Here is a 26,871-nt window from a genome sequence, read left to right on the forward strand (position 1 = left end):
AGCTAGCACTGTAGCTCTGTTTTTGACCAAGTCAGTAAGACTTAAAGATTGTCAGTACAGATGGTATCTTTCTTAACTGAGGAACCAGTCCTTTAAATAAGTGAAATTGGTCCAATTGCTCAAAGCACTTCAGCCTCAGAGGTGATAAGGAATCAGCAGAGAGCTGTTTACTTTTTTGTTCTAGCTACTAGGAAGTTAAGGACTAAATTTTATGCTCAGTAATGGCAATTGTGGTAACCCTTACTGTGAGTATGTATGCTCAATCCTTTTTTTTGCTTTGGTCCTGATTTTCTGTGTTTGTTATCATACACAGTTTTGTGGCAGATCTCTTCTGGTCTTTTTTTACAGCATACACGAGCAAATTTGCCAGTGTAAAGTAGCTGGCAGAGACTGAAGCACAGGGTGAGGAAGAGATTCAGATGTTGGGTTTTTTCTGTTTGTTTTTTTAATATTTGTTTCTTTATTAATTTTTAGAGAGAGAGGAAAGGAGAGGGAGAAAGATAGAAACATTGATGAGAGAGACACATCAATTGGTTGCCTCCTGCACAACCCCAACCGGAGCTGGGGACGAACCACAACCGGGGTATGTGCCCTTGGCTAGAATCAAACCCGTGAATCTTTGGTCCACGGGCTGACGCTCTAACCGCTGAGCCAGACCAGCCAGGGCCAGATGTTGTTTTTTTGCCCATCTCTGGCCACCGTGGATTGCCCTGAGGGTGTCTGCCTCTTGTGCTAACTGAGCAGCATCTTTTAGAAAGTCCTGTGGATGAGGAGTCACTTTTTGTAGTGTGAGCCTGAGAAAATACTAGTCTGTGGCATTTGCACACCCATTAGCTTTTCCCTTCAGATCTGGTCATTAAGAATTACATTTATTTTTTATTTTTTATTTTTTTTAACTCTATTATCTAATGTATTACAGATGTCCTCCATTTTTCCCCCCATTGATCGCCTCCTCCCCAAAAATCCCCTCCTTGTCCCCCCCCCCAACACTATTGTCTTTTGCATATATGCATAGAAGTTCTTTGGTTTTCCTCTTCCCGCCCTCCCTTCCCCCTTCCCTTTGAGGTTCCTCAGTCTAACAACCAATTTGTACTTCTTTTAATTCCTTCATGTTTTCACCCATTTCCTCAGCCACCTCCCAGCTGGCAAGCAACAAAAAGTTCTTTGTTATCTATGAGTCTGTTTCTGTTCTGCTTGCTCATTTTGTCTGTAGATTCAATTGTTGATAGATATGTATTTATTGCCATTTTATTGTTTATATTTTTGTTCTTCTCCTTCAAGAAGACCTTTCAACATTTTATGTAATACTGCTTTAGCTTTTTCTTGTCTGGGAAACTCTTAATATGTCCATCTATTCTAAATGATAGCTTTGCAGGATAGAGTAATCTTGGTTGTGGGTCATTGCTTCTCTTCACTTTAAATATCTCTTGCTACTCCTTTATGGCCTGCAGATTTTCTTTTTTTTTTTTTTTAATCCTCACCCAAGGATATTTTTCCATTTTTTGTACAGATAGAGTGGGAGGGAGAGAGAGGAAGGGAGAGAGAGACAGAAACATCGACGTGAAGGGACACATCGAATGGCTGCCACCCGCACGACCAACCAGGGCCGGGGACAAACTGCAACCGAAGTACATGCCCTTAGCGGGAACTGAACCCAGGTCTCTCTGGACCGCAGGCCGACGCTCTAACCGCTGAGCCAAACCGGCCAGGGCCTGCAAAGTTTCTTTTGAGAAATCAGCTGACAGTCTTATGGGAGGTCCTTTGTAGGTAACTTACTGCTTTTCTCTTGCTGCTTTTAAGATTCTCTCTTTGTCTTTAACCTTTGGCATTTTGATGATGATGTGCCTTGCTGTGGGCCTCTTGGGGTTCATCTTGTTTGGGACTCTCTGTGCTCCCTGGACCTGTATTTCTGTTTCCTTCACCAAGTTAGGGAAGTTTTCTGTCATTATTTTTTCAAATAGGTTTTCAATTTCTTGCTCTCTCTCTTCTTCTGGCACTCCCATGATGCAAATGTTGGTACGCTTTAAGTTGTCTCAGAGGCTCCTTACACTGTCCTCATTTTTTTGGATTCTTCTTTTTTTGCTGTTCTGATTGGGTGTTTTATGCTTCCTTTTATTCCAAGTTGATGGGTTGCTTCTTGGCTTCACCTCCTTTACTATTGATTCCCTGTAAATTATTATATTTAAAAAAATTTTTTTTCTTTATTGATTTTAGAGAGAGGAACGGAGAGGGAGAGAGAGATAGAAACATGGATGAGAGAGAACATTGATTGGTCGCCTCCTGTATACCCCTCTCTGGGGATTTGGCTCACAACCTGGACATGTGTCTTGACTGGGAATCAAACTGGCGACCTCCTGGTGGTGCATGGGTCGATGCTCAACCACTGAGCAACACCAACTGGGCTGTAAATTCTTCTTTTTTATCCTCACCTGAGGACATTTTTTGATATTTTGTTCAGATAGAATGGGAGGGAGAGAGAGAGAGAGAAACATCGATGTGAAAGGGACACATTGAGTGGTCGCCACCCACACCACCCAATCAGGGCCGGGGACAAACTGCAACCGAGGAATGTGCCCTTAGCAGGAACCGAACCCAGGTCTCTCTGGACCACAGGCTGATGTTCTAACCTCTGAGCCAAACCGGCCAGGGCTGTAAATTATTCTTTATTTCGGTTAGCTCATCCTTCATTTCTGACTGGTTCTTTTTTGTGTTGTTAATGTTCTCAATAAGTTCCTTGGAATTCTCCTTAAATCCGTTGAAGGTCTCACTAAGTTCCTTCAGCATCCTTATAACCAGTGTTTTGAACTCTACATCTGATTGATTGCTTATCTCCATTTTGTTTAGTTCTTTTCCTGGAGCTTTGTTCTGTTCTTTCATTTGGGACATGTTTCTTTGTCTCTTCATTTTGGCTGCTCTCCTGCGTTTGTTTCTATGTATTAGGTAGAGTTGCTATGTCTCCTAGGCTTCGTAGGGTGGCCTGTTTTTATAGGTGTCCTATAGGGTCCAGTGACACAGCCTCCCTGATCATCCCAGCTGGGCCCTCAAGGTGTACCTCATGTGGACTATACACCTTTTTGTTGTAATTGAGTCTTGATTGCCGCTGGCACATCAGTGGGAGGGGTTTACTCAGGCTGATCAGCTGCAAGGACTGGCTGTGCCCACTGACCACTGGCCTCTGACTCCCTTGAATGATCAGCTGTGCAGGGGCCCACCACACAGAGCAAGACTTACTTCATCAGGGCCCTGGTACCCACTGAGTCCACTCATTGAGTGTGTCACTTGTGGAGGTGGTTGGGTGGTGGTGCTTCGACGTGGTCTGAAGCTGTCCACTGGGTGTGCTGGCTCTGGGGCAAGGTCAGCCACTGCCTGTGTTCTACCCGGGTCCACCAGGCATAAGCTACAAAGCAGTCTTCAGATGGCTGCTTTTTGTACTGGGCTAGGAGGTGCCCAGGCAAAGCCAAGTTGTGAACCAAGGCTGGCTGCTTCGAGTGCCAGGCCTCGGTTCACTTAACAAGAGGTATGGGGCTCACTGAGACCAGATGCTGCTTGTTTGAGAGATTTTAGGAAAATGTGAAGCAGGATCCAAGACAGGCCAATCCTATGGTAAAGCCTTTGGAAACAGCATGGGTGGGCCCAGAAGTTGGGTGGGGCTGGGCTTCAGGGACTCACCAGGGCAGGGCAACCAGTGTGAGCCAGGTTGCTGGAGTCCCGGATATGGCGCCCATCTGCCTGCCTGTGGGGTAGGGCTCACCAAAGGGACAACGGCCTCTTCCAGCAGGTCTATCCAGGAGAAAGCTGCCTCTCCAGCTCTCGCCTCAATGCTAAACAACTTAGTTCTTCACCATCTCTGGTGCCTTTCAAGCTGCCTTCTTAGAGCTGTAGCCTAGAAGGAGTGAGTCCGAGTAAGTCCTTGTGCAGGCCCTTTCAGAGGAGGTGCCTGGGGCTCCAGCAGCCTCAGCCTCCCTCAGCCTCAGTTCCCGCTGGTTTTTCCAGCCAAAAGTTATAGGGATTCTCTTCCTGGCACTGGAACCTGGAGCTGAATGGTCTGATGTGGAAGAAGGACCCCTCACTCCTCAGGGGGACCTTCCCAGCCAAGGTGTCCTCCTGATTTTTATCCGCCACACGTGGGTGTGGGACCAGCCTGTCCGCCTTCGCCCTCCTACCAGTCTCGGTGTGGCTGCTTCTTTAATTTCGTAGTTGAAGGACTTCCATTCAGCTTGATTTCAGGCGGTTCTGAATGATGGTTCTGTAGTTCACTTGTCATTTTGATATGGTTGTGGAAGGAGGTGAGACCACAGGTACCTACCCGGCATCTTGACCGGAAGTCTGTTGTTTAAGAATTACACTTATCTTTAAAAAGGGCTATGCACTGGTCAACATGTTCAGCTTTGGGTGATGAGGGTTAACTTTCTTTCCCTGTGGATAAAGACAAAAGATACCTGGCCTGGGTTTTAGAATCTACCCTATGTGGAACGTGACGACAGGTGCAGAGCACTTTCTGTATAATGGTTTTTCAGCAAGTCTCTTCTGCTGTGGGTAGACATGGCTGGACTTCATCACACTTAATACTCGGTCAAACGACCGGCTTTTAAAGTGTGCACTTTTCACAATGTGATGTTTTCGTTTGTATTTTTTTAATTTAAATCCTCACCCAAGGACTTTTTTGCATTCATCTTCAGATAGAGTGAGAGGGAGAGAGGGAGGAAGAGAGAGACACATCAAATGGTCGCCACCCGCATGACCCCAACCGGGGATGGGGACAAACTACAACCAAGGCACGAGCCCCTAGCAGGAACCGAACCTCGGTCTCTCTGGACTGCAGGCCGACCCTCTAACTGCTGAGGCAGACAGGCCAGGGCCATAATGTGATGTTTTAAGGAGGTCATCTTATCCTTATGGTTGGTCTTATTTTCTTGCAGATAGAATATACACAAAATTTGTTGAAGGAGCAGAATTTTAATTTTTTTCACTTTGGGTCGGTGTTTTCCAACATTTTCCTTCTGCTATCTTTTTTATTTTTACTTTTTATTGAACTACCTAACTCTGCTTCAGTTTTCCCAGTTGACATCTGACAGTACATATGGGTTTATGAGAAAGCCTTCAGCTCTTAAAAGTATGCATCCCGCCCGGCCGGTATGGTTGAGCATCGACCCATGCACCAAGAAGTCATCGGTTTGATTCCCAGTCAGGACACATGCCCAGGTTGTGGCCCGGATCCCCAGTGGGGGGCATGCAGGGGGCAGCCAGTCAATGTTCTCTGTCATCGATGTTTCTATCTCTCTCTCCCTCTTCTTTCCTCTCTCTCTAAAATCAATAAAGAAAAAAAATGTACGCACCCCTTTGAGCATCTGATACTTCTTCTATCCAGTGTCAAACCCCAAGTTAAATGACAAACCCCACAAAGGTGGGTAAGGCCAGCTGCCCGGTTTGTTGGCCACAGCACCCTCCTTGGATTGGCCCAGTTAATTTTCTCCCATGCCTTTTTTTTCCTTCTGTGCAGCTGTCCAACTCCTTTTCTTTTGGTTTTGTACATTCTTTACATGTGTTAATACTTTTAAGTGGGTTAATACAGCTTTGATCAGATTACATTCATGTTTTGTTGAAAAGCCATTCTGTCTCTTTAAGGTGGCTTTGCAGAACATGTTCTAATAGATTAATTATATGTTGATTTTATAGTCTAATTATCAGTAGGCAGCCTCTATTTTCAGGTTGTTTTTTGATAACTTACATATCTCAGGTGCCAGTGAGTAGATTTTATTAGAATAAAAGAAGCACAGATAGCCCTGGCTGATTTGGCTCAGCAGTTAGAGCATTGGCCCATGGACTGAAGGGTCGAGGGTTTGATTTGCAGTCAAGGGCATGCACCTGGGTTGCAGGTTCGATCTCTGGCCCCAGTTGGGGTTTTGCTGGAGGCAGGTAACCAATTGATGTGTCTCTTTCACACCAGTGTTTTTTTCTCGCTCGCTCTCTCTCTTCTCCTCCCTTTCACTCTCTGAAAATCAATGGAAAAATACCCTTGGGTGAGAATTAAGCCAAAAAAAAAAAAAAAAAAAAAGCATATAAATTCTTCAGAGGAGAATTTTTCCTGTTATTATGTTCTAAAAGAAATTTACCATTGGGACCATGGAGCAATGTAATGTTCAACGTCCTAAATCATGCTTGTCTTATAAATGCAGAAATTTCTAAAAAAAAAAAAAAAAGCAAAAGGCACTACAGATTGATGGTACATAGCAGCTGCTTGGCTCCTTTAGCCAGAATAATGTCTGCTCTTCCCAGGTTACCCTACATCTAGGGCTAGAATAGTCAAGACATATCTGGCACCTGACTTCCAAGTTCTGGCCTGTCCATAGGAAGAGCTCAGTCATCCTCGTCTTCAGGTGGACTCGGCACATTGTCTGTTCTAACGAGAGTGAGATCAGTGAGATCGTCGTGATGAGCACAGCCCAGCAGCTGTTGAATTGTTATGAATTGTTTTCCTTCAGGGATTGGCCACGGGCTTGCTGTTTGCAGGTTTTCAGTCAGTTTTCACTTGTGGACGTGAATGTCTGACAAATATGTGCTAGTTCAGTGGCACCTCTTCTCACTAGGAGGTAATACCCTTCTCTTACTTCACTGAGAAAGAAGCCAGTAGACGAGAATGTTTGCGCTTCCCTGCTTCCCTGCCGTCCTGGCAGTGCAGTCTCCTTGTGCAGGGATATCACTCCCTCTTGTCCTCATCAGCATACACTTGGTTGTAATAGGCCCCATCTTGAAAAAAAAACAAGCAACAAAGACAGGACCAGTGTCTTTCCAGCCATCACCTCGCCTCTCTGCTTCGTGTTACAGCAGAATTCCTCAAAGGAGATGTTTGTATGCTCTCCCTCCATGTCTCCAGTGCTCCCTTATACCTACCACAGCCAGCTCGGCTGGGGAGGAAACATTTCTCCTCTACCCTTCTAGGTTCTTCTGGCTGGTCTAAGAATTAAACTGACATGAGACAAATTAACAGGAGAAAAATAAAATTTAATTTTGTTTGTATGGGGGCTTGATAAGTATAGAAGCCCACAGGCACTCAGGCAATGGAGCTTATATGCCATCTTGAGCTAAGGAGAAAGGGGCAAGGGTCTGGGACTCAGCGGGAAAGAAGGCAGTTCACAGGGAGGTGGGAAGAACAAATGTTTGGTAGACAAATGTTTGCCATGCCATGCAGAGACAAAGGGATACAGAGAGGACTTTGAACTAATAGGTCTTGTAAGTTTCTTTTCCTTTGCAACACTTAGTTCTTACTCTGTAGTTGTCTCTGGTAATGGCTCTTCCTGCTGCAATAGGCCCTGTATCCAATTCTTTTGGGCAGTTAAGGGAGAGGTGAAGAAACACTTCCCAAGTCCCTGTTTCTTGTCTTTGCACCCAGACTGCTCTTCTTTTTTTTTTCTTTTTTTTTATCCTCACCCGAGAATATTTTCCATTTTTTTTGTACAGATAGAGTGGGAGGGAGAGAGAGAGGAAGGGAGAGAGAGAGAGAAACATCGATGTGAAGGGACACATCGAGTGGCTGCCACCCGCACGACCAACCAGGGCCGGGGACAAACTGCAACCGAAGTACGTGCCCTTAGCGGGAACCGAACCCGGGTCTCTCCGGACTGCAGGCCGACGCTCTAACCACTGAGCCAAACCGGCCAGGGTCAGACTGCTCTTCTTAAAGTCAGCTGTATGTGAGGTGTGGAGGAAAGAAGTTGGATGGCATTGCTGCACCTGCACCATTTATTACTAGCACCCTGCATTGGCAGAGGGAGTGGTGGCAAGTGTACCCTGGACCTTTATTGATGTGCTGTCCTTGAGTACAGATGTGGCAAGTCTCGGCTTTGCTATGTCTTCATTTTGTGCCCTTGAACTTGTCCATTAACACTGAGCTTATTTCCCCATGTGTGCAATGGGCCAAAGGGAATGACTATCAAGTTCATATCGGCAGACCTTATCTCTGTCAGGAATTTCCTAACTACATGCAAGTCAGCTTCCAGTTCTGCGTCTACAAGCGTTTGACTTAGAGCCAAAGGTAGTACTTCCCTTAGAACTCTTCTTCCTCCTAAACTTGCAGTTTCAGTTCACGGCACCAATCCTCTCCTGACTGCACCAGCCAGAAGCCGGTGCCTTTCCCCACCGGCCATGCCTAATTTTTCTCAAAGCCCTGCCATTTTTACCTTATATATCTCTTTAAACTATGATCTTCCATTTCAACCCAGTGGCCTCTACCTTTGTTGGTACTCTTGCCATTTTTTTTTTTTTATCCTCATCCGAGGACATTTTTGTATTTATCTTCAGATAGAGTGGGAGGGAGAGAGGGAGGAAGAGAGAGAGAGAAACATTGATGTGAGAGACACATCGACTGGTTGCCACCCACATGACCCCACCGGGGCCAGGGACGAACCACAACCGAGGTACGTGCCCTTAGCGGGAACTGAACCCGGGACTCTCTAGTCCGCAGGCTGATGTTCCAACCACTGAGCCAAACTGGCCAGGGCTACTCTTGCCATTTTCTTACTGGCTGTGTGGCCTCCCACTTGACCTCCCTGCTCTGGTCTCCAGTCCTTCTGTCCTCACACACCTGCCAGTGACCCTGCTTCCTGCTTGAGCCTTCCATGGCTTCTTCGTATTCAAGAAGAAAGGGAATACGTGATAAATGAATTGGATGCTGAACTTGAGAAATAAGATGAGAACTAAAGGAAATTGGAAGGATTAAATATAACCAACCTAGAATAAATGAAGTCAAAACAGATCAACAATAGAATTGGTAAATAGATCTAAGAGTTGGTTCTTTAAAATGAGCCCAGGCTGGTTTTGCTCAGTGGTTAGAGCGTCAGCCCACGGACAAAAGAGTCTTGGGTTCGGTTTTGGTCAAGGGCATGTACTTCGGTTGCAGTTTGGTCCCTGGCCCTGGCTGGGGTCGTGCAGGAGGCAACCAATTGATGGGGCTCTCTCACATCGATATTTCTCTCTCTCTCTCCCTCCCACTCTGTCTGAAGATGAATGGAAAAGTATCCTCAGGTGAGGATTAAAAAAAATAATAATAATAAAAATGAATAAAATGTAAAAAGGATAAAATAGATAAACCAGATAGGCTAACATGTACATAGGAGAGCAGATGCAAATGTCCATTGTGAATGGGGGGATATGTGCCCAGCAGAGGTCTTTAGATTTAGGAGATGACTCTAGAAATCTCTGCTTAAAATACGAAGCAGTAAAGAAATGTCCAAGAAGATGATGTATAAGAAAAGATGAGGTTCTGTAATATGTTTTGAGACTATTTCTGCAGTAATTACCATTAAATCTTACTTGTATGATCTAAGCAAGGAGGGAAACAGGCTTTTCCTAATTCCTCAGAAATCTATACCATTTAAATACAGATGGTTAGGTTATTGTTATAAAATAATTGAAGCCATAGTGAGTTAAATATTTTTATATTGAAGAACAAATTTAATTTCCTGTTCCAGACAACTCTAATTACTATTATAACTACTTTATTTATTTTTATGACAGAAAAACACTAATGTCAGCATCTAATACAGTTGGGGGGATAAAGTTATAACATAGCTACCAAAATCCTAAGTAAAATATTAGTAAACTGAAGACAGCAATTAAAAGAATAATCTGCCTTGATCAGTTAGTTTATTCTAGAAGTATAAAGATGGCTCAATTTGTTAAAATTGGATTAATCACCTTAATAGGTCAAAGGAGAAAAATCCTATGATTATCTTAAAGAAATATCCAAAAGCACTTGATAAAATCAGCCAGCCAGCTTTCCTGATTTGAAAGTTTGGGTAAAACAAAGAATAGGAGAATCTTTCCTTTATATGGTAAAATGCATCAATCTCAACCCATTGCCACATACAGAAGCTTCTTACTGGATGTTTATAAATGTTAAATGAAAAGATGTTATCAAAATTTGGGGAATTTCCGGGTCATTAAATGAAGTATTAATGTCAGGGATAAGCAGGAGTGCCATTTGTCACTAGTAGTATTGAGCACTTTTTTGGAGGTTTTCTCCAGCACAATAAGAAGCTAAATGAGTATAAATATTAAAAAGACCTTAATATAATTACATGCGGATGATACAGTTATTCACTAAGTAAATGGATACATTAATAGAGCTGTTAAGAGTTTAATAATGTGAGCAAATAAAATATTCAGCTCTAGCCAGTTAAGAAGACAAAAGATGTATAGGGTACCTACATCTCCTGGACCACTCTCTCGGTCCTGCCATCTTCCCATGGACCGTCACCTGTGAAATCCTTAACTTCCCCAGACCTCCCTTCACTGGTGCGTAGTACATACTCAAGAACCAGACGCATGGGCTCAAGTCCCACCTCCACCGCTGTGCCACACTAGAGCCCTGGCAAATTACTTAGTCTCTGCCTCATTTTTCTTAACTTTAAATGGGGTTTAGAAGGGTCCTATACAAGGTAAACCGATATCAGTATCAGTGTTATTCACATCCTCAGGAAACGTCCCCTAAGCAGGCCACTTAGCAGTGCGCACTGACTCATAGCTCTTAATTAAGCTGTTGTGATTTTACCTTTGTGTGACTCTGATTACTGTCCACTGTTCGTTTCCCCCACTGAGCCATAGTCCCTATGTACAAGGCCAGAGGTCACTTCTGGTTTGACACCCATTGAGGCTGAAGCAGTGACTGGAATACAGTACATGTTCAACAAATAGGTATTGAATCAGATTATCAACCAAATTTTTTTTTAATTCTCACCCGAGGACATTTTTCTATTTATCTTCAGATAGAGTGGAAAAGAGGGAGAGGGAGAGAGAGACAGACAGAGAAACATCGATGTGGGAGGGACACATCAACTGATTGCCTCCCAAACAACCCCGACCAGGGCCGGAGACGAACCACAACCGAGTTAAGTGCCCTTGACCGGAATCAAACCCGTGACTCTGGTCCACGGGCTGACGTTCTAACTGCTGAGCCAAACCGGCCAGAGCAGTTATCAACCAAATTAAAAAAAAAAAAAATCACAACAAACTTGAATGTATAAATTTTATATAAAAATTATAAAATTTCACATGGGTTAATAAAAGGCTTGAATGAATAAATTAAATTTTGTAAAGAAGTCAAGAATTTCTCCCCTCATTAATCTACAATTTTATTTTATTTTTACTATCATTTTTTAATCCTCACCCAAGGATATTTTTTCATTGATTTTCAGATAGAGTGGGAGGGAGGGAAAGAGAGAGAGAGAGAGAAACATTGATGTGAGAGAGACACATCCATGGGTTGCCTCCTGCACAACCCCAGCTAGGGGCGGGGACTGAACTGAAACAGGTACGTGCCCTTGTCCGGAATTGAACCCGCCCCCTCTTGGTCCATGGGCGCCGCTCTAACTGCTGAACAAAACCGACCAGGGCAAAATCAACAATTTTTAAGTGAGCAATTTAGTGACATTTAGTACATTCACAGTGTTATCCAGTCACCCCAAAACATTCTCATCACTCCAAAATAAGCCCCCTTCTCTGTTAAGCAGTTTCTCCCTGTTTCCTCTTCAACCACCAAGCGCATTCTGTCTCTGGATTTACCTGTTCTGGACATTTCGTATTAATGGAAATCATACAATGTGTGATCTTTTGTGTCCAATTTCTTTCACTTAGTTTTTGTTTGGAAGTTCTTCTATGTTGTAATATGTATCAGCACTTCATTCTTTTTTTTTTTTTTTTTCTTAAGGCCGAATAAGCCATAGTGTGTATATACTACAGTTTGTTGAAGGACATTTGGGCTGTTTCCTCTTTTTGGCTATTATGAATAGTGCTGCTGGTAACATGCAGGCACACGTTCTTGTCCGAGTTCCTGTTTTCAGTTCTTTTGGGTAAATACCTAGGAGTAGAATAGTGGGATCATTTACTTACTGTGTTTAACTTTCTGGGAAACGACCAAACTTTTCCACAGTGGCCACACCATTTTCCATCCCCATCAGCGATGCACATGGGTTCTAATTTCTCTAATCCTTGCCAACCCTTGAGATTTTCCTTTCAAAAATAATTATAGCCATTCTAGTGGGTGTGAAGTGGTCCCTCATTGTGGTTGCATTTGCATTTCCTGATTAGTAATGATGTAGAGCATCTTTTCATGAATGCAGTGGCCATCTTTACATGGCATTTTTACTTTGGGAAATTGCCCCTTCAAGTTCTTTGACTGTTTTTTAATTGGGTTGTCTTTTGCTTATTGAATTTTAGGAGTTATTTGTATATTGTGATACTAGACCCTTAGTGCATATCTTTTAATGTTAGGTTCCCCTGGCCTGACTTTGTTCTCTTTTTTGTGATTTTCTTTTAAACCTATGAGAAATGCTGCAGATAGGAGAGGGTAACGAAAGGGTCTTAACAACTATACCGATTCCACGTGTGCCTGAGACTAGCGTTGGACCAATACCGTTTTTACTGTTTTTTCCCTGTTGCCCTTAGATTAGTTCTAACCTGTCTAAACCTCATTTGGGCATCTGGGAAGTCTAACTGGCTTTGATCATTTCCAGAGTGGCTGTGAGGACAATCACGAACGGGTGTGCCCCATACTTGGAAACTGTAAAATGTTAACACAGTTGTAAAGGTGGAATACACACTTGTCCTTACTTTGGTTTTGAGGATTCTCAGCATTCCGATTCGTAGTTTCGCACCTAAGAGCCATAACTGTAAGGAGGAGAATAAAAAGGGATGTTTGCTTTTCAGAGTCCTCCTTCCTGAACTTCCATGACTCAGACTGCGAGCCCCGAGGACCGCTGCCCTGCGACTCCCTGCTTTCCCTCAACACTGACAAGATCCTGGTACGCATCTTCTGTCCGGGCCGCTGTGCTCGTGACGCTGCTCTCAAGAGGCGGGGGGCACCTCTGTTTGTCAACTGGGAGTTGTGCCCAGTAGTTCTATGTGCATCAGATAAAGACTGTTCTTCTGGTATTTGGTCCATTGAATTATTATGACTTAAGAATTGGATGACTGCCCTGGCCGGTTTGGCTCAGCGGTTGGAGCGTCGGCCTGCGGTACAGAGAGACCCGGGTTCGGTTCCCGCTAAGGGCACGTACCTCGGTTGCAGTTTGTCCCCGGCCCTGGTTGGTCGTGCGGGTGGCAGCCACTCGATGTGTCCCTTCACGTCGATGTTTCTCTCTCTCTCTCTCTTCCTCTCTCTCCCTCCCTCTCTATCTGAACAAAAAATGGAAAAATGTCCTCGGGTGAGGATAAAAAAAAATAAAAAAAAGAATTGGATGACTGATCACTCTGGACCTAGGACATTGCACTGTTGAGGTCTAAGGTATAAAAGGGGATCGTGGGCCTTATTTCTAGAAGCCGTATGGACTTGAAAGTATAGTATAATCTTATTTTTCCAGCCTTTGGCTGTGTGGGTATCTTGTATGTCTATATTTTTTATCAGTACCAGCTAAACCGTGCGGGAGACCTCTCCATGAGGGACGAGTGCCCGGCACCGGCACCGGCACCGGCACCGTCTGCGTGCATCTGTGCCGTCAGCATGTGTGTTCCTCCCACCTCACTGCCTCAAGGAGGCGGCTCCGCTTGCTGTTCACCCTTAATTCTCTGCAGCTGAGTTACTCTTCCAGTCCCAAGGTTAACATTCTTCTCTAGGCCTTTCCCTTCAACATCCATGTCGATAATGTTTTCTTCTTTTGTTTAAAGTTCCACTTTAGGATACTCTTTCTTTTCCAAGTAAAGCTTTGCCTTTTCCTGTAAGAACTACTGAGAGTAGGTAGGAGCCGCAAACCAGAGAAGGATCGGCTCACTTTGCCTGACTCATTGTGGAGCAGTCAAAGTGATATACGGGGAAACTTTCGAATTAGACGTGTCCGAGACCAGACTGGGCTACCTTATAAAGTAGTGAGTAGGTCATCACGGCAAACAATTAGTAGACATTGGATGATCCCCACCTTGGATTACTGATTATTTTCTACTAGTTGCATTTCCAGTTGAAGATGGCACTAGCTAGTAATCTGTGCGAGAAAGCCCTTTCATTCTCCCTGGGTTAAACATGTGGGAGTTAGACGAGTCATTTCCTCATTCATTCCCTGGATACTTACTTTGCACCTATCGTGTGGCTGCTGGGAATACAGCAGGGAGCCAGGTAACTGTGGTCCTTGTGCTTTCGTCTTCTACAGTCGTAACCACATAATTCTCTAAATAAACACAGAAGTACCGTTGTGGAAATCACATGAAGGAAAAGCAGAGGGTCAGCATAATTGTCCTTAGCTTAGGGGGATCAGGCAAGACAGCTCTCAGGAATGAAATGTGAGCTGGGACCTGAAGGATGGGTTGGGGTTGGTCTCCTAGTGATGTGGGTCCTGATCGTAGCTCCTCACCTCTGTCCACAGAAGCCATCTGTAGATACAGTGTTGGAAAGGTTCTTTTTTTTTTAAATCCTCACCTGAGGATATTTTTCCATTTATTTTCAGATAGAGTGGGAGGGAGAGAGAGAGAGAAAGAAAGAAACATCAGTGTGAGAGAAACATATTAATTGGCTGCCTCCCACACAACCCTGACCAGGACTGGGGACCAAAACACAACCAAGGTATGTGCCCTTGACCGGAACTGAACCCTTGACTCTTTGGTCCAAGGGCCGACGCTCTAACCGCTGAGCCAAACTGGCCAGGGCAAAAAGGTTCTTTTTGATTAAGAAATGACTTTGTCCCTACTATATTTCCCCTGCCGACTCTGTTACAGATTTTATTTCTAAGGTAATACAAACAGTTTTAAATCAGAAATGGTCTTTAGTCTTGATGTTGCTTGCTAAGTGACTTCTTCTCTTAATGGGATTCATGTCTTTTCTCTCCCACGTTTTTGCAAAGCCTTGACTAACGGTAGACTCTCATGAAATGCTGGATGAAATTAGTAAGACTTTTTAAGTATTAAAAGAATTATTTATAGCCTTCTTTTCTTGGCTCTAAGCAATTTATTAAGCAGAACAATCTTTTGCATCTGTGTGCTTGTTCTTAGTCATCTGACAAAGAGGAGGGATGGTGTCTGGTCACACATGGACGCAGGCACGGTGCTGTGCTGCTGTCGCGTGCTGTTACATGTGCTGCGTCCCAGAGAAGCCTTACCTGGATCCCAGGTGCAGAAGCACCCAGCTAAAGAGCAAACCAGGAGAGAGCTGGCTGAGCTTCTGTCTTGTCATCAAGGTTTTTTTTTTTTATCCTCACCCGAGGACATTTTTCCATTTTTTGTACAGATAGAGTGGGAGGGAGAGAGAGGAAGGGAGAGAGAGTGAGAAACATCGACGTGAAGGGACACATCGAGTGGCTGCCACCCGCACGACCAACCAGGGCCGGGGACAAACTGCAACCGAAGTACGTGCCCTTAGCGGGAACCGAACCCGGGTCTCTCCGGACCGCAGGCCGACGCTCTAACCGCTGAGCCAAACCGGCCAGGGCTGTCATCAAGGTTTTACTGGAGGAAACAGTGTAAAACATTCCCTTTGGTAGAATTCTCAGATTTTCATTCCTTCCAGAGTCCTGAATCAAAGAGAACTGGCTCCTGAGCTGCAGTTCTCTCTGACCTGTGTCTTTTTATGTGTTTTAACCAGAGGTAGCATATTCTTGATCTGTTTTAAATATTTTTTACAGATTTTTTTAAAGATAGAGAGGGAGAGAGAGAAACATGGATTGGCTGCCTCCTGCACGCCCCCTACTGGGGATCTGCCTGAAACCCTGGGCATGTGCCTTGACCAGGAGTCAAACCGGGACCCCTCAGTCTGTGGGATGTCGCTCAGTCCACTGAGCCACACTGGCCGGGCTCTTGATCTGTGCTATAGGCAAACCAAATACCGCTGTGTCTGGACAGCCACCTGGATTTTGAGTGTCTAGGCAAGTGGACATACCTTGTTACTCTGTTATTTGAGTCAGTGAAGCCGGGAGCACGGTTCATCATGGCTCATGAATCCCAGTCATTGGCTAAATAGTGTGTACATTAGTCAGAAGAGTATCCCATGTGAAATTATTTGGCTGTCATATATGGAATATGGGTTTAAAAAAAGAATTCAAATGATTGGGATGTCACTGGGTTTCAATCCTAGAGTTTTCTCAAAAGCAACAGATTGTCTTAGCTTTTCCTGTCTGTCTGTGTGTACAAGTTTTAATCATGTCTAGGTGAATCTGGTATGAAGTTGTCATGCTAATGTGAACCCTATAGGCTTAGCATATCACAGCTTAGCATCAGCAGCCAATCTTCTGAGGAAATAGCAGCTGTTTATCAGACACGATTTGTTTCCCAAACTTGGCAGCACCCTTATTTTGTACGTGGACAAATCCTGCCTGTAAAGTCATTCCAGTACCTAAGCTCACTTGTCTAAATTTGTTTTTCCCTAGTCCTGCTTCTGTTTTAGCTCTTCTGCCAAATGTGTGTGTCCATGGCGTCTGTGCGCAGAATCGACTGTGTTAGGGAGGGCTATGTTCATCACTTGCTGTGCAGTTATTCAATAGATGTCTTGTTTCTTGGTCAGGCTTTGTTGGTCTTTCTGTGGAGTCATCTCTGTACAACTTGTAGCTCTTATTTCTAAAATGCGTTTAGAGTTTTAAAAGCCATATTCTGTTATCAAGGCACATTGAAGAGCTGATCACCAGAATGTGATTTTTGCCACACAATTGAGGTCATTAAGTAGTCTGTGAAGATGTGGAGGGAGCTTTGAAGCAGCCAGTAAGATGAAGCCCTGTGGAGGGGAGAAAGTTCTGGTTCCTAGAAATGGAACCACCAGTGAGGGAGGGAGGAAGCAAATAAGTTACACACAGACAGTGATCTTGAAGGAAGCAGTTGATACGATTTAAAGTGAAATTTTACTGCTTCCATACAAATTCAATGTAGCTTTACTTTTTGAGAAGATAGGGTTTTATTGTGTTTTCTCTTCACCTGTGATAAGCTAAAGTGCATGTTTGTCTTTTTTTATTTCAGAGCCAGGCCAAGTCTGTTGCAGAACAGAAGAGATTCCCATTTGCTACTGATAATGACAGCACAAATGAGGAGCTAGGTGAGACCCGAGTGGGGGATGTTTCTGTGGTGTTTGCCTCGAATTTGTGATTAGCTACAGAGCAGGCAGGCAGGAGGGTGAGGCAGAGCGCAGAGGCCGACGGAGACTGGCTCTGCTGGTGTGAGTGGTCTGACCCTGTGCAGCTCTGTGCTTCATGTCATAAAACAAAAGGTTTGGGTGGAATGACTGGGAAGGACTGTTCCAGCCCCGTGTTTCTGTGGAAATTAGTAATCATGCTAATAAGTTCTTAGGAGCTGTTATTCATTAAAAGGTCGTATGCTGTCACCAAGTATGAACAATGCAGAAGTGAAAGCAGAAGGGACATCCGTCTTCTGTGTAGTGGACTAGGGAGATTCAGGTCGCTTTCACTCATGAGGATGGTCACCATTGCTGGGTGTCAGAACGTGGGTGTGCAGAGTTGAGCTTTTTCAGATCAGCAAGTGGGTTGTGAGATTTGGCTTGTTCATGGAATGTTTTAAAACAGGCGGGGTTCTCCCGTGTCTGACATGCTTTTGGGTGTGTCTCCGCATTGCCCCGTCAGCTCACACTTGGGGGAGTGGAAACAGTCGGGTACAGGGCTGGACGGTGCAGCTGGGAGACTTCACGTGAGCATGTTCACGCCCTGGGCACCCACAGAAGGGTTTTCTGTGTAATTTACGCAATCGTCTTCTGCTTTCTGTGGCCATGTGCATTTTCTGTTCAGACTAAGCACCTCTGGTATGGGCTCCTTCTCTCTGTTAGTGCAGGTCATGTAGAGTTGACTACTTTGAAAGTATGAATCACTTTTTTGGTGATATTCTTTGAGCAGGCTTTGATAATGAATTACCCCTAGGACATCAGATTTGTTTTTTCTGAAATCCTTGGGTTCTGTTCAGCCTCATATTCATTTATTCAGTAATAAATAATGGCCTTCTGTGTGCTCTGAGAACAATCCTGGTAGACCCTGGGACAGTACAGGCCGAGAGCTGGCCTAGGATCTGTTGTGCCGCAGTGTTTTTTCCCTTGGAAACATGACTTCAGTCAACATACTCATTGCCAGGACACATGGAGTTACTGGTTAGTCACAATTTCTGTGAGAATTCCAGGTATCCCACTGTTTTCCTTATGTCTTTGGACTCCATAAAAAATTTTAAATCTTAATATTTACTTACATATGTGTAAGATTTGGATTATTTTTTTAACGGATACTTTTGGACTTTTGTCAAAAAATGTTTACTTTTAGATGGAAAGACTTGAGAGCTGAATTTGGTTGATTCATGTGGAATTCACACCTAGATGTGGCCAGTTTAACCCTGGTGTGAAGTACATCTATTCCTAAAACGGTTTTCATTTCTATGGCTCACTTATTGTTCACCCAACAGATGTTTACTGATTTTGAGAAAATAGCTAGGACATTCTAAAAATTTAGATCTGAAAGGCGCCTGAGAAAATTTTCTTTTTTATTCTCATCTGAGGATATTTTTCCATTGATTTTTAGGTAGAGCAGAAGAGAGGGAGGGAGAGAGAGAGAGAAATATCAATGTCAGAGAGACACATCGATTGGTTGCCTCCCTCCCACATGACCCCGACCCGGGCTGGGGATCAAACCTGCAACCCAGGTACCTGCCCTTGACCAGGAGTTGAAACCATGACCCTTCAGTCTGAGGGTCAACACTAACCGCTGCGCCAAACCGGCCAGGGCAACTAAGAAAATTTTCTACAGTCTTATTAAGCAAGACCCAGAGAGAAATGAGAAGAGTCACTGAGGTCACCCTTATCACAGGGCCAGTAAGTGACAGAGCCAGATCTTGGCTTTCCAATATATCATCATCTTCCTACCTTCAAAACAGTACAAGTTTATGTTTCAGTCTCTGTTCACATAATCATCAAGGAATTCAAACTGTTTTTGCAGTCCAGACAAGTTCACAGAAGTTTTGGTACATCCTTGATGTATTTCAGGGGAGGGTGTTGGTTTGGAGGGTGGGTCCTAGAGCCTGGTAGCCTGGTTCCTCTGTCTCACTCTGCAAATGGGGATGATAATTGTACCTGCATCATTGCAATTAAGGAGTAAATGAGTTAAGTGCTTAGGGCTGTGACATGTATTGAGTGCAATACATGTAGCTGTTACTCTGTTTATTGCTTTTACTACGGATATGACTGGCCCCCACCAAAGAAGTCTTTGGTTATCTTGTTATCTGATAAAACTATCTGAATAGTATGCATTATTATTCTGAATATGAGTTTCACCTTAATATATCTCTTCAAATAAATTAGGATAAAAACAGTCCCTTTTTTTTTTATTTTGAAGAATGCCCTCAAAAGCTCTTCTATATTGTCCAGCCAGTGTGGCTCAGTGGTTGAGCATCGACCCATGTACCAAGAGGTCACCAGTTTGATTCCCGGTCAGGGTACATGACCAGGTTGTGGGCCCGATCCCCAGTGGGGGGCATGCAGGAGGCGGCCAGTTGATGTTCTCTCTCATCGATGTTTCTATCTCTCTCTCCCTCTCACTTCCTCTCTCTCTAAAATCAATAAAGGAAAAAAAATTTTTTTTAATTAAAAAAAAAGCTCTTGTATTATTATGATGCTCAATGTTTTGGAACTTTACTTTTCTCAGATTGGTTCTAAAGATAATCTAAATCTTTCTGCATTTAATGTTTCTACTGCATTGAAGTTTTTTGCTACCTTTTTTTTTTATGCTCACCTGAGGACATTTTTGCATTCATCTTCAGATAGAGCAGAAGGAAGAGAGGGAGGAAGAGAGAGAGAAACATTGATGTGAGAGAGACACATCGACTGGCTGCCACCCACACAGCCCCAACCTGGGCCGGGGACAAACTGCAACCAAGGTGCATGCCCTTAGCGGGAACTGAACCCGGGTCTCTCTGATCTACGGGTCAGTGCTCTAACTGCTTAGCCAAACTGGCCAGGGCTTGCTACTTTTTTTTAACTGTCAGGAATTTTAAGCTCTAATGGCAGTAAACGTTTTAGTTGCCCATCTTCTGGAACACCTATAAGATCTTAGAATTAGAGAGTGACAATACAGCTGTTTTTGCAAAGAAATGTGATCAATATAGTATTATACTGAATGAGGAATATTTTTTCAGGTATATTTGGGGATGTATGGAGTTAGGCCAAATAGTATAGGTGGAAATGTAATCTATAATATTAAAACTTACCTAAACAATTTAATTAAAACATTTAGTCATCATTATTGTATATTTTGAGTAGTGTTTTGACTATATTTTGAATAGGAGATGTAGAAAAAAGACTACCATTTCATTGCAGTGGTATGAATTATTTATAATTATATTAATATATATCAATTTGAGCCTCTGTTTTTGTTCTCATTAGGTACTTGGTAGTAAACTTAGCACCCCCAGGAACCAAGATTTGTGATGCTATTTGGTATTTCTCATAACTTTCCCCGTAAAATCACATCACATGTTATATGGATATTATTCAGGGTTATTACTAGCTCTTTTGATATATAGATAGGCAACATCATAAAGGTTATTTGGTATTGAAAGTGAGTGATGGACTAAGAAAAAGATAATTACTTCTTGTAGGCAGATGTTTTATAGATGGCTTTAATAATTTAAATCTAGATAAAACTAGAAGACTGATTAGCAAGTGCTGAGTGGTAGAGGAATTCAATTACATCTTATTAACTTCTAGGTTTTCTTTAACTGCTTGTAGTCCTTGGAGCTGCCTTTTCAGATTCCGTAAAGAATTTAGTTACTGAGTCTAGTCTGAGATCTTTATTCTGTCCGTTAATATTTTCTGTATTTTGTTTCATAGCTATTGCTTATGTGTTGATTGGCAGTGGTCTCTATGATGAAGCAATAAGACATTTCTCAACAATGCTTCAGGTAATTTTTCTTCTTAATTATGTATTTTCAAGTTTATAGTCATGATAAAAATATGAACTTCTGCATAGTTTAGTGCTGCAATAAACCATCTATTTTAAGGTTGTATAAGACGGTGCAGGATCTCAGCCCTGACTGTGAGTGCTTCTTGATGCAAGCCTTGTCCCACGCTCTCATTCAGTCTATGCAGTGTTACTTCAAATGGGGAAAACGAGGCTCCTCGCCATCAGGTGGCAGGGTGGGATTCAAATGCAGGCTTACAAAGGCAATCATCAGTTCAGGTTACTTTCCTCTCTCCCCTGATATATCCCATGAGTTGTGGACATGGGCGATTCTTAGAATTCCAGATGTTTACTTTTTACGCAGGGGTTGCTGTCCTAGGTTAACCTAAGTTTCACTCATGGATTTGTTTCTCACTTTAAAGTATAATTATGATCCTCTTCTGTGGAATTATTGAGCCTTTGGTGATTGGTAGTTGCATTAAAATCTGATTAAGGTTATAACCAATGGACACAGACAATAGTGCAGTGAAGGCCTGGGTTGGGGGTGGGAGGAGGGTGGTGGGGGGATAAAAGAGGGACATCTATAATATGCTCAACAATAAAGATAATTTAAATTTTAAAAATCTGGTTAAAGTAAAATTCATAAATCTACATGTATAAGAGTTGCAAAGGGGGCCCTTATGGAACCTAACATTGTTGGCCTCATATGTCCCATCATTATTTAACTGTATTTTTGTAGCTACTTGACCATTATCGATTGTTGCTATGTATCGTTTTTAACTGTACTGTGTAGCTACTTGACCATTGTCAATTGTTGACGTGTCTGTCCAGTAGAGAACATTGAAGAAAACATGGAGTTAGACTTAGAGATACCCAGGTTCTAATCCTCTCAGCTGCTTACAAGCAAGTTATTTAACTTCCTGGATTATGGGGATAATAATAACTACCTCCAAAATATTCTTGATGGGTTTAAATGAAATATCCTATAAAGTACTTAGGATCCGGTGTCTGGCACATAGTAAGTGCTCTGTAAATTTTAGCTACTCAGAGCAGCGTTCCGGCATATTTATCTGTGCTGACCCAGCACAAGCCAACAGGTAGTTTCCAATTCAGCAAGTAGACTTAATTTCAAGATATTAATTTTGAAAACTTTGCTGTGCTTTTGCCTTCTCTTTTTAAAACATAGGTTTAGTTACGTTGATAATTCTATCTTTGCTCTTAAAAAATAGATGAGATATTTTTTAGTTATTACTTTAAAGTCTCCAAGAAGCTGTGTGTTTGGGTAGTCATATGGAGTAATATTCTTCAGTGGAGTTTAAAGTACAAAGGATAGAGTACAAATAGTTTTATAAATCAGCTTTGTGTTTAACATTGCAATATCAAAAAAGGTAAGCAAGTACTTTTACATAGTTAACATCTGACCCTGGTTTGAAAGGGAGTTTTTTTGTTGTTGTTATTAATCCTCACTTGAGGATATATATTTTTTCCATTGATTTTTAGAGAGAGTGGAAGGGAAGAAGAGAGGGAGAGAGAGGGAAGAGACAGAAAGCAAGAGAGAGAAACATCAATGTGAGAGAGACACATCAGTTGGTTACCTCCCTCATGTGCTCCGGTGGGGGTTGGGGATCGAGCCTGCAACCCAGGTATGGGCCCTTGACTGGGGATTGAACCTGTGACCCTTTGGTGCACCGGCTGATGCTCTAACCATTGAACAACACTGGCTGGGGATGAAAGGGAGGTTTTGATACATTTATAGGAGCAAATGTCAATTAACTTATGGTGACCAACAACAGAAAACAGTACAAGCTTGAAAATCCATTAAGAATTCATTGAACTTTTTGAAAATATTACTATTGTAGTTTAAAGCAATATAGCAATGTTAAAAAAAAACAAAAACTTTAAATAATAAAAAATTTCCAGTTTTGCCATTCCACCATTTTTATTTATGTCCCTTTCAAAGTATGCATTTATATTTTATAATCTGACCATAGGTACTATTTTGTATTACGTTTTCATTTAGTTTTATAAGTAAATGTTTTTCAGTATTTCTCTACAATCATATGATTTTAATGGCTCTACAACATACCTTTGTATTGTGCATTTATTGTTGTAAAAAATATTTCTCTTCCATTTATGTTTTAGAAAGTAAATCTCTATGCTGAGAAAATATATTAACATATTGAAATTTAATAGAGCATTCTCATCAGTCTATGGTACAATGGGTTGCTTTCAATTGGGAAGTTTTCCTTCGTGAATACGTGGATTAAAAGGTTGGACTGGTTTTTCTGGTGGTTCAGGCAATAGATGGGGCAGGAGTGGGGCCTGAGGGAGGAGCAAACAGTCCGGACGCTACTGCGTACAGGAGAAAGAACTGGGTGGCCATTCTTTACATTTTTATGCGGAGTGAGAGTGACTTGGGCTCTCCTGCTGATGTTTTGCTTGATGGTTTCCGTCTTCTTACCCTTTGTTTTGGCGCCTCCCAGCTTTTCCACTTCATGACATGTGTGGAAATCGTATTTGCACCACACACTGGTGTAAACAGGAGCACATTTAAATTTCAGCTAGAGCTTGGGGATATTTGTCACATTGTCTTTGTATTATATGACTGTGACAAACACAAAACACAAGGATTTGATATTAAATGCTAAAATTCTTTTTACTGTTTTAATAAGAAACTCGTTTCTGCTTTTCTGGACAAAACTTTTTCATATTAGGCTTTATGTTTACAAATAAGAGGTTTTGTTGATTTCTTCACATTCTTGATAGCCGGTCCATGAAGAAACTGTACAAGTAAGTGATAGCAAGTGTGCAAAGAATGATTATTTCTTCATTTCCAATTGACAAAATTCCTTTTTTCACTGTAAATCAGAGTTTGCATAAATTAGTCTCTTTAGTATTTTTAACATATGATCATTCTTTAAATCTAACTGGTCTTCCTTTTCTTTCATTGGCAAATGCAGTGGTACTATTTCTTGCAGTAATGAAACTGATTTTTATCCCAACAATACCCTTTTGTATTCAATACTCAGAACAGTGGCGAAACGTTTCTCCCAGTGTGCACGGATGCCTTTCACTCCCTGTGTTAGGACCACACTAAGTATCCCTGGACAATTGTCACCGCATGCTATGGATGTCCACCTGTTCCTCGGAGGACCTTCCACATTTGCAAATACTCTGGTTTTTAAGGCAATAAAACTTCTTTAACAAATCTGCAGAGATAACTGTTTTCACACAAACTTTGTGGGTTGATTGAGTTCATGGACTCTTGATAAAACTTTATGAAGCATCAGAATATGGAATCTGATTCCATTAATAGAAAGCTGAGAACAAATGAGGCCACAGGGGGCTTGGATTTTATTACAGGCACCATTTTTATAGGTCATTTAATGTGAAATTTGGATCTATGCATGAGAACTACTTCCATTCCAGAATGACCTTCTGATGTTAAACTTTTGTATCTTCCTGTTATCTTAGCTGTACCACTAGGGAACAAACTTATGAGATATTTTCATAATCTTTGTTGTTTCAAAGTGTTCATTTGGATATTTATCCAAATGTGGTTTCTTTGGTACACCTATAAAGGAAAAAAATGTTTCTCAAGTATCAGGGTTTATAACTGAGCACAATCTCAAGGCTTAATAGATTTGCCGGTCTTCCCAAAAAACTCTGATTTTAAACCCTTAGGAATATGTGTTATCTCTACATCAGTGCCTTTTATTTATTCCACACATGTCAGTGCATCAGTGATGGTGTTCTTGAAAGGTGGGACCATGCCCTGATTCCTGTGCTTCTCTGGTCCCCATGCAGGGCTGGGGGCTTCAGTGCTGTGACAATTTTGTGAGGCAGGTGGCCTTTGCTATTAACTGTGTAACCTTGAGCTCATCAGATTATGATCTGATTCTGGTGGACCTGAACTCGTAAAAGAACTTTGTTTCTTATTTTACATTAGCAGGCAAAATTTAAAACATTCCTCTGATGTGATCTTATAAATATCATTTATGTAAATACATATGTGTGTCTGCAATTTATCCCAAACTTTTGTTGTTGTTGTTAATCATCACCCGAGGACATTTTTTCCACTGAATTTTAGAGAGAGTGGGAGGAAGGAGGGAGAGAGAAGCATCGATGTGAGAGAGACACATTGATTGGTTGCCTCTTGAACGTGCCCAGACTGGGCCAGAGATCAAACCTGCAACACAGATACTTGCCCTTGACTGGGAATTGAACCTGAGACCCTTTGGTGTCTGGGCTGATGCTCTAACCACTGAGCACACCAGCCAGGACAACTTAGCCAAAACTTAATCCTCATTACATTACTGTGTAGTGGCTTTTTAAAAATTTGTTTGTCTTTGATTCAGTGACTTTCGACTTTTAATTTAAAAAGCCAGCCTTGTGGTGGAAAGATAAATATTTGTAAATTTTAAAGTCACTATGTAAGAAATATGATGAAAATAGTTAGTTAGATCTTTATGGATTTAAAAAAATTAATTTTTGAGAATCGAGACATCTAAGTAGACATCACTCCAATAAAGTAACTATCTTATTATACCATGATTTTGCACTTATATAAAGTAAGTATATTAGAGGATGGAAATGTTAGTTTATATTTAAAATTCTGAAAACTATAAAATATAAATATTATTAGACTTTTATACTCAAAAATACTTTGAAAAATTGATATTATGAGCCCAGTTTGGTTTAAGAAATAAACACTGGTTTTTATTCGAAAAACATAATTCATTATGATATTTCATAAAGAGTTTTGACTTATTGTTAACTCTCAAAGCCAATGATAGATTAAATAATAAAGTTGTATTAATAAAAAACTAATAGAAGCTATTATTTAATTTAGGAACCCTTAATACTAGACTATAAATGTGATAAAGAACCACAATAATTATATATCCTTCTATGCTGTTGGGAAAAAATTCTAAAAAGAAAGTGTAAATTGAATAGAGCCATTTTAGTATTTTCTTTTTTTAAGAATATTTTTGTAGTCTAATACTAGACTATAACTATGATAATTACAGTAATTATACATTCTCCTGTGCTGTTGGAAAAGATTTTAGACAGAATATAAATTGAATAGAGCCATTCAATTTACTCATTTTTTCTTTTTTAGAATTTTTCTCTAACAGCATAGAAGGATGTATAATTATTGTAGTTTTTATCATAGTTACAGTCTAGGATTAAGGGTTCCTAAATTAAATAATAGATTTTATTACTTTTTTGATTGATACGACTTTATTATTTTATCTGTCATGGGCAGTGCTGAATGTGAGTCACTGCTGTCATTAGGATCAGACTGGGGGGGTGATCTCGGGGAGGGACCAGGGAAGGACTCCATGCCGGGCCACCACAGCACTACGCCAGTGGGGGCCCCATGTAAAATCCAACAGCCAAAATAAGGATGAGGAACTCAGGAAGTTGTCAGTGTTGACATATTTCAACTGTTGCAGACTTCTGAATGGCTACATTTTAAAGGTTTATAATTTTTTATTGCCAAGAAAAATGTAACAACCGTGAAAGCTGGTGGCCTGCCAGAAGCCATTCACCATCTGTCGTCCAGCTTTGCCTTCCTGAACCCCAGATCTGGCCTTTTCCTTCCATCAGTTCCCCCCCAGTCTTGCTAGCTAGCTATGAGAAGAACAGGCAGGGCTGACTTGCATCTGATAGCCTTTACTATTCATTAAGATTTTCTTAGCTGCATCATGTATGGCCAGTGTTTGTTGCTAATAATAACTGCCATGTATTAAGACTTATCACTTGCCAGGTGCCACAAACCGAAACATGGAAAGGCATGCCTTTGAGGATATGGTACTCCAGAGAGTAGGGGTGGGGTGGTGACAAATGTGCAAATGGAAAATGATGTAATGAGAAAATTAATTTAATGAAATTGTATCCACTTGGATATCTGAAACGCATCTTCAACTCAAAGGTCCCAAGCCAACTGCATGCTCTTCCCCGGTCCTTCCACCTACCCCATCCGCGCTGAGAAAGAACCCCCGGTCCTTCCACCTACCCC

At 41.9% G+C, this 26,871-nt stretch overlaps 1 protein-coding gene across 6 annotated transcripts in view; it reads left to right on the forward strand.

Annotated features, from left to right (window-relative positions):
- TTC13 (tetratricopeptide repeat domain 13) overlaps positions 1 to 26,871 on the forward strand; it is an 83,872-nt gene that overhangs the window by 4,758 nt on the left and 52,243 nt on the right. For 5 of the 6 annotated variants that reach the window (XM_036277358.1, XM_036277362.1, XM_036277357.1 and 2 more), the window contains exons 2-4: positions 12,703 to 12,797; positions 16,921 to 16,996; positions 20,777 to 20,847. In XM_036277358.1, the coding sequence (XP_036133251.1) occupies positions 12,703 to 12,797; positions 16,921 to 16,996; positions 20,777 to 20,847 (242 nt within the window). Of the gene's footprint in view, positions 1 to 6,526; positions 6,591 to 12,702; positions 12,798 to 16,920; positions 16,997 to 20,776; positions 20,848 to 26,871 lie in introns of those variants that run through there. The other variant, XM_036277360.1, reaches the window with a different exon arrangement.

Source organism: Molossus molossus, unplaced genomic scaffold, assembly GCF_014108415.1.
Source record: "Molossus molossus isolate mMolMol1 unplaced genomic scaffold, mMolMol1.p scaffold_m16_p_23, whole genome shotgun sequence".
Classification (NCBI taxonomy): domain Eukaryota; kingdom Metazoa; phylum Chordata; class Mammalia; order Chiroptera; family Molossidae; genus Molossus; species Molossus molossus.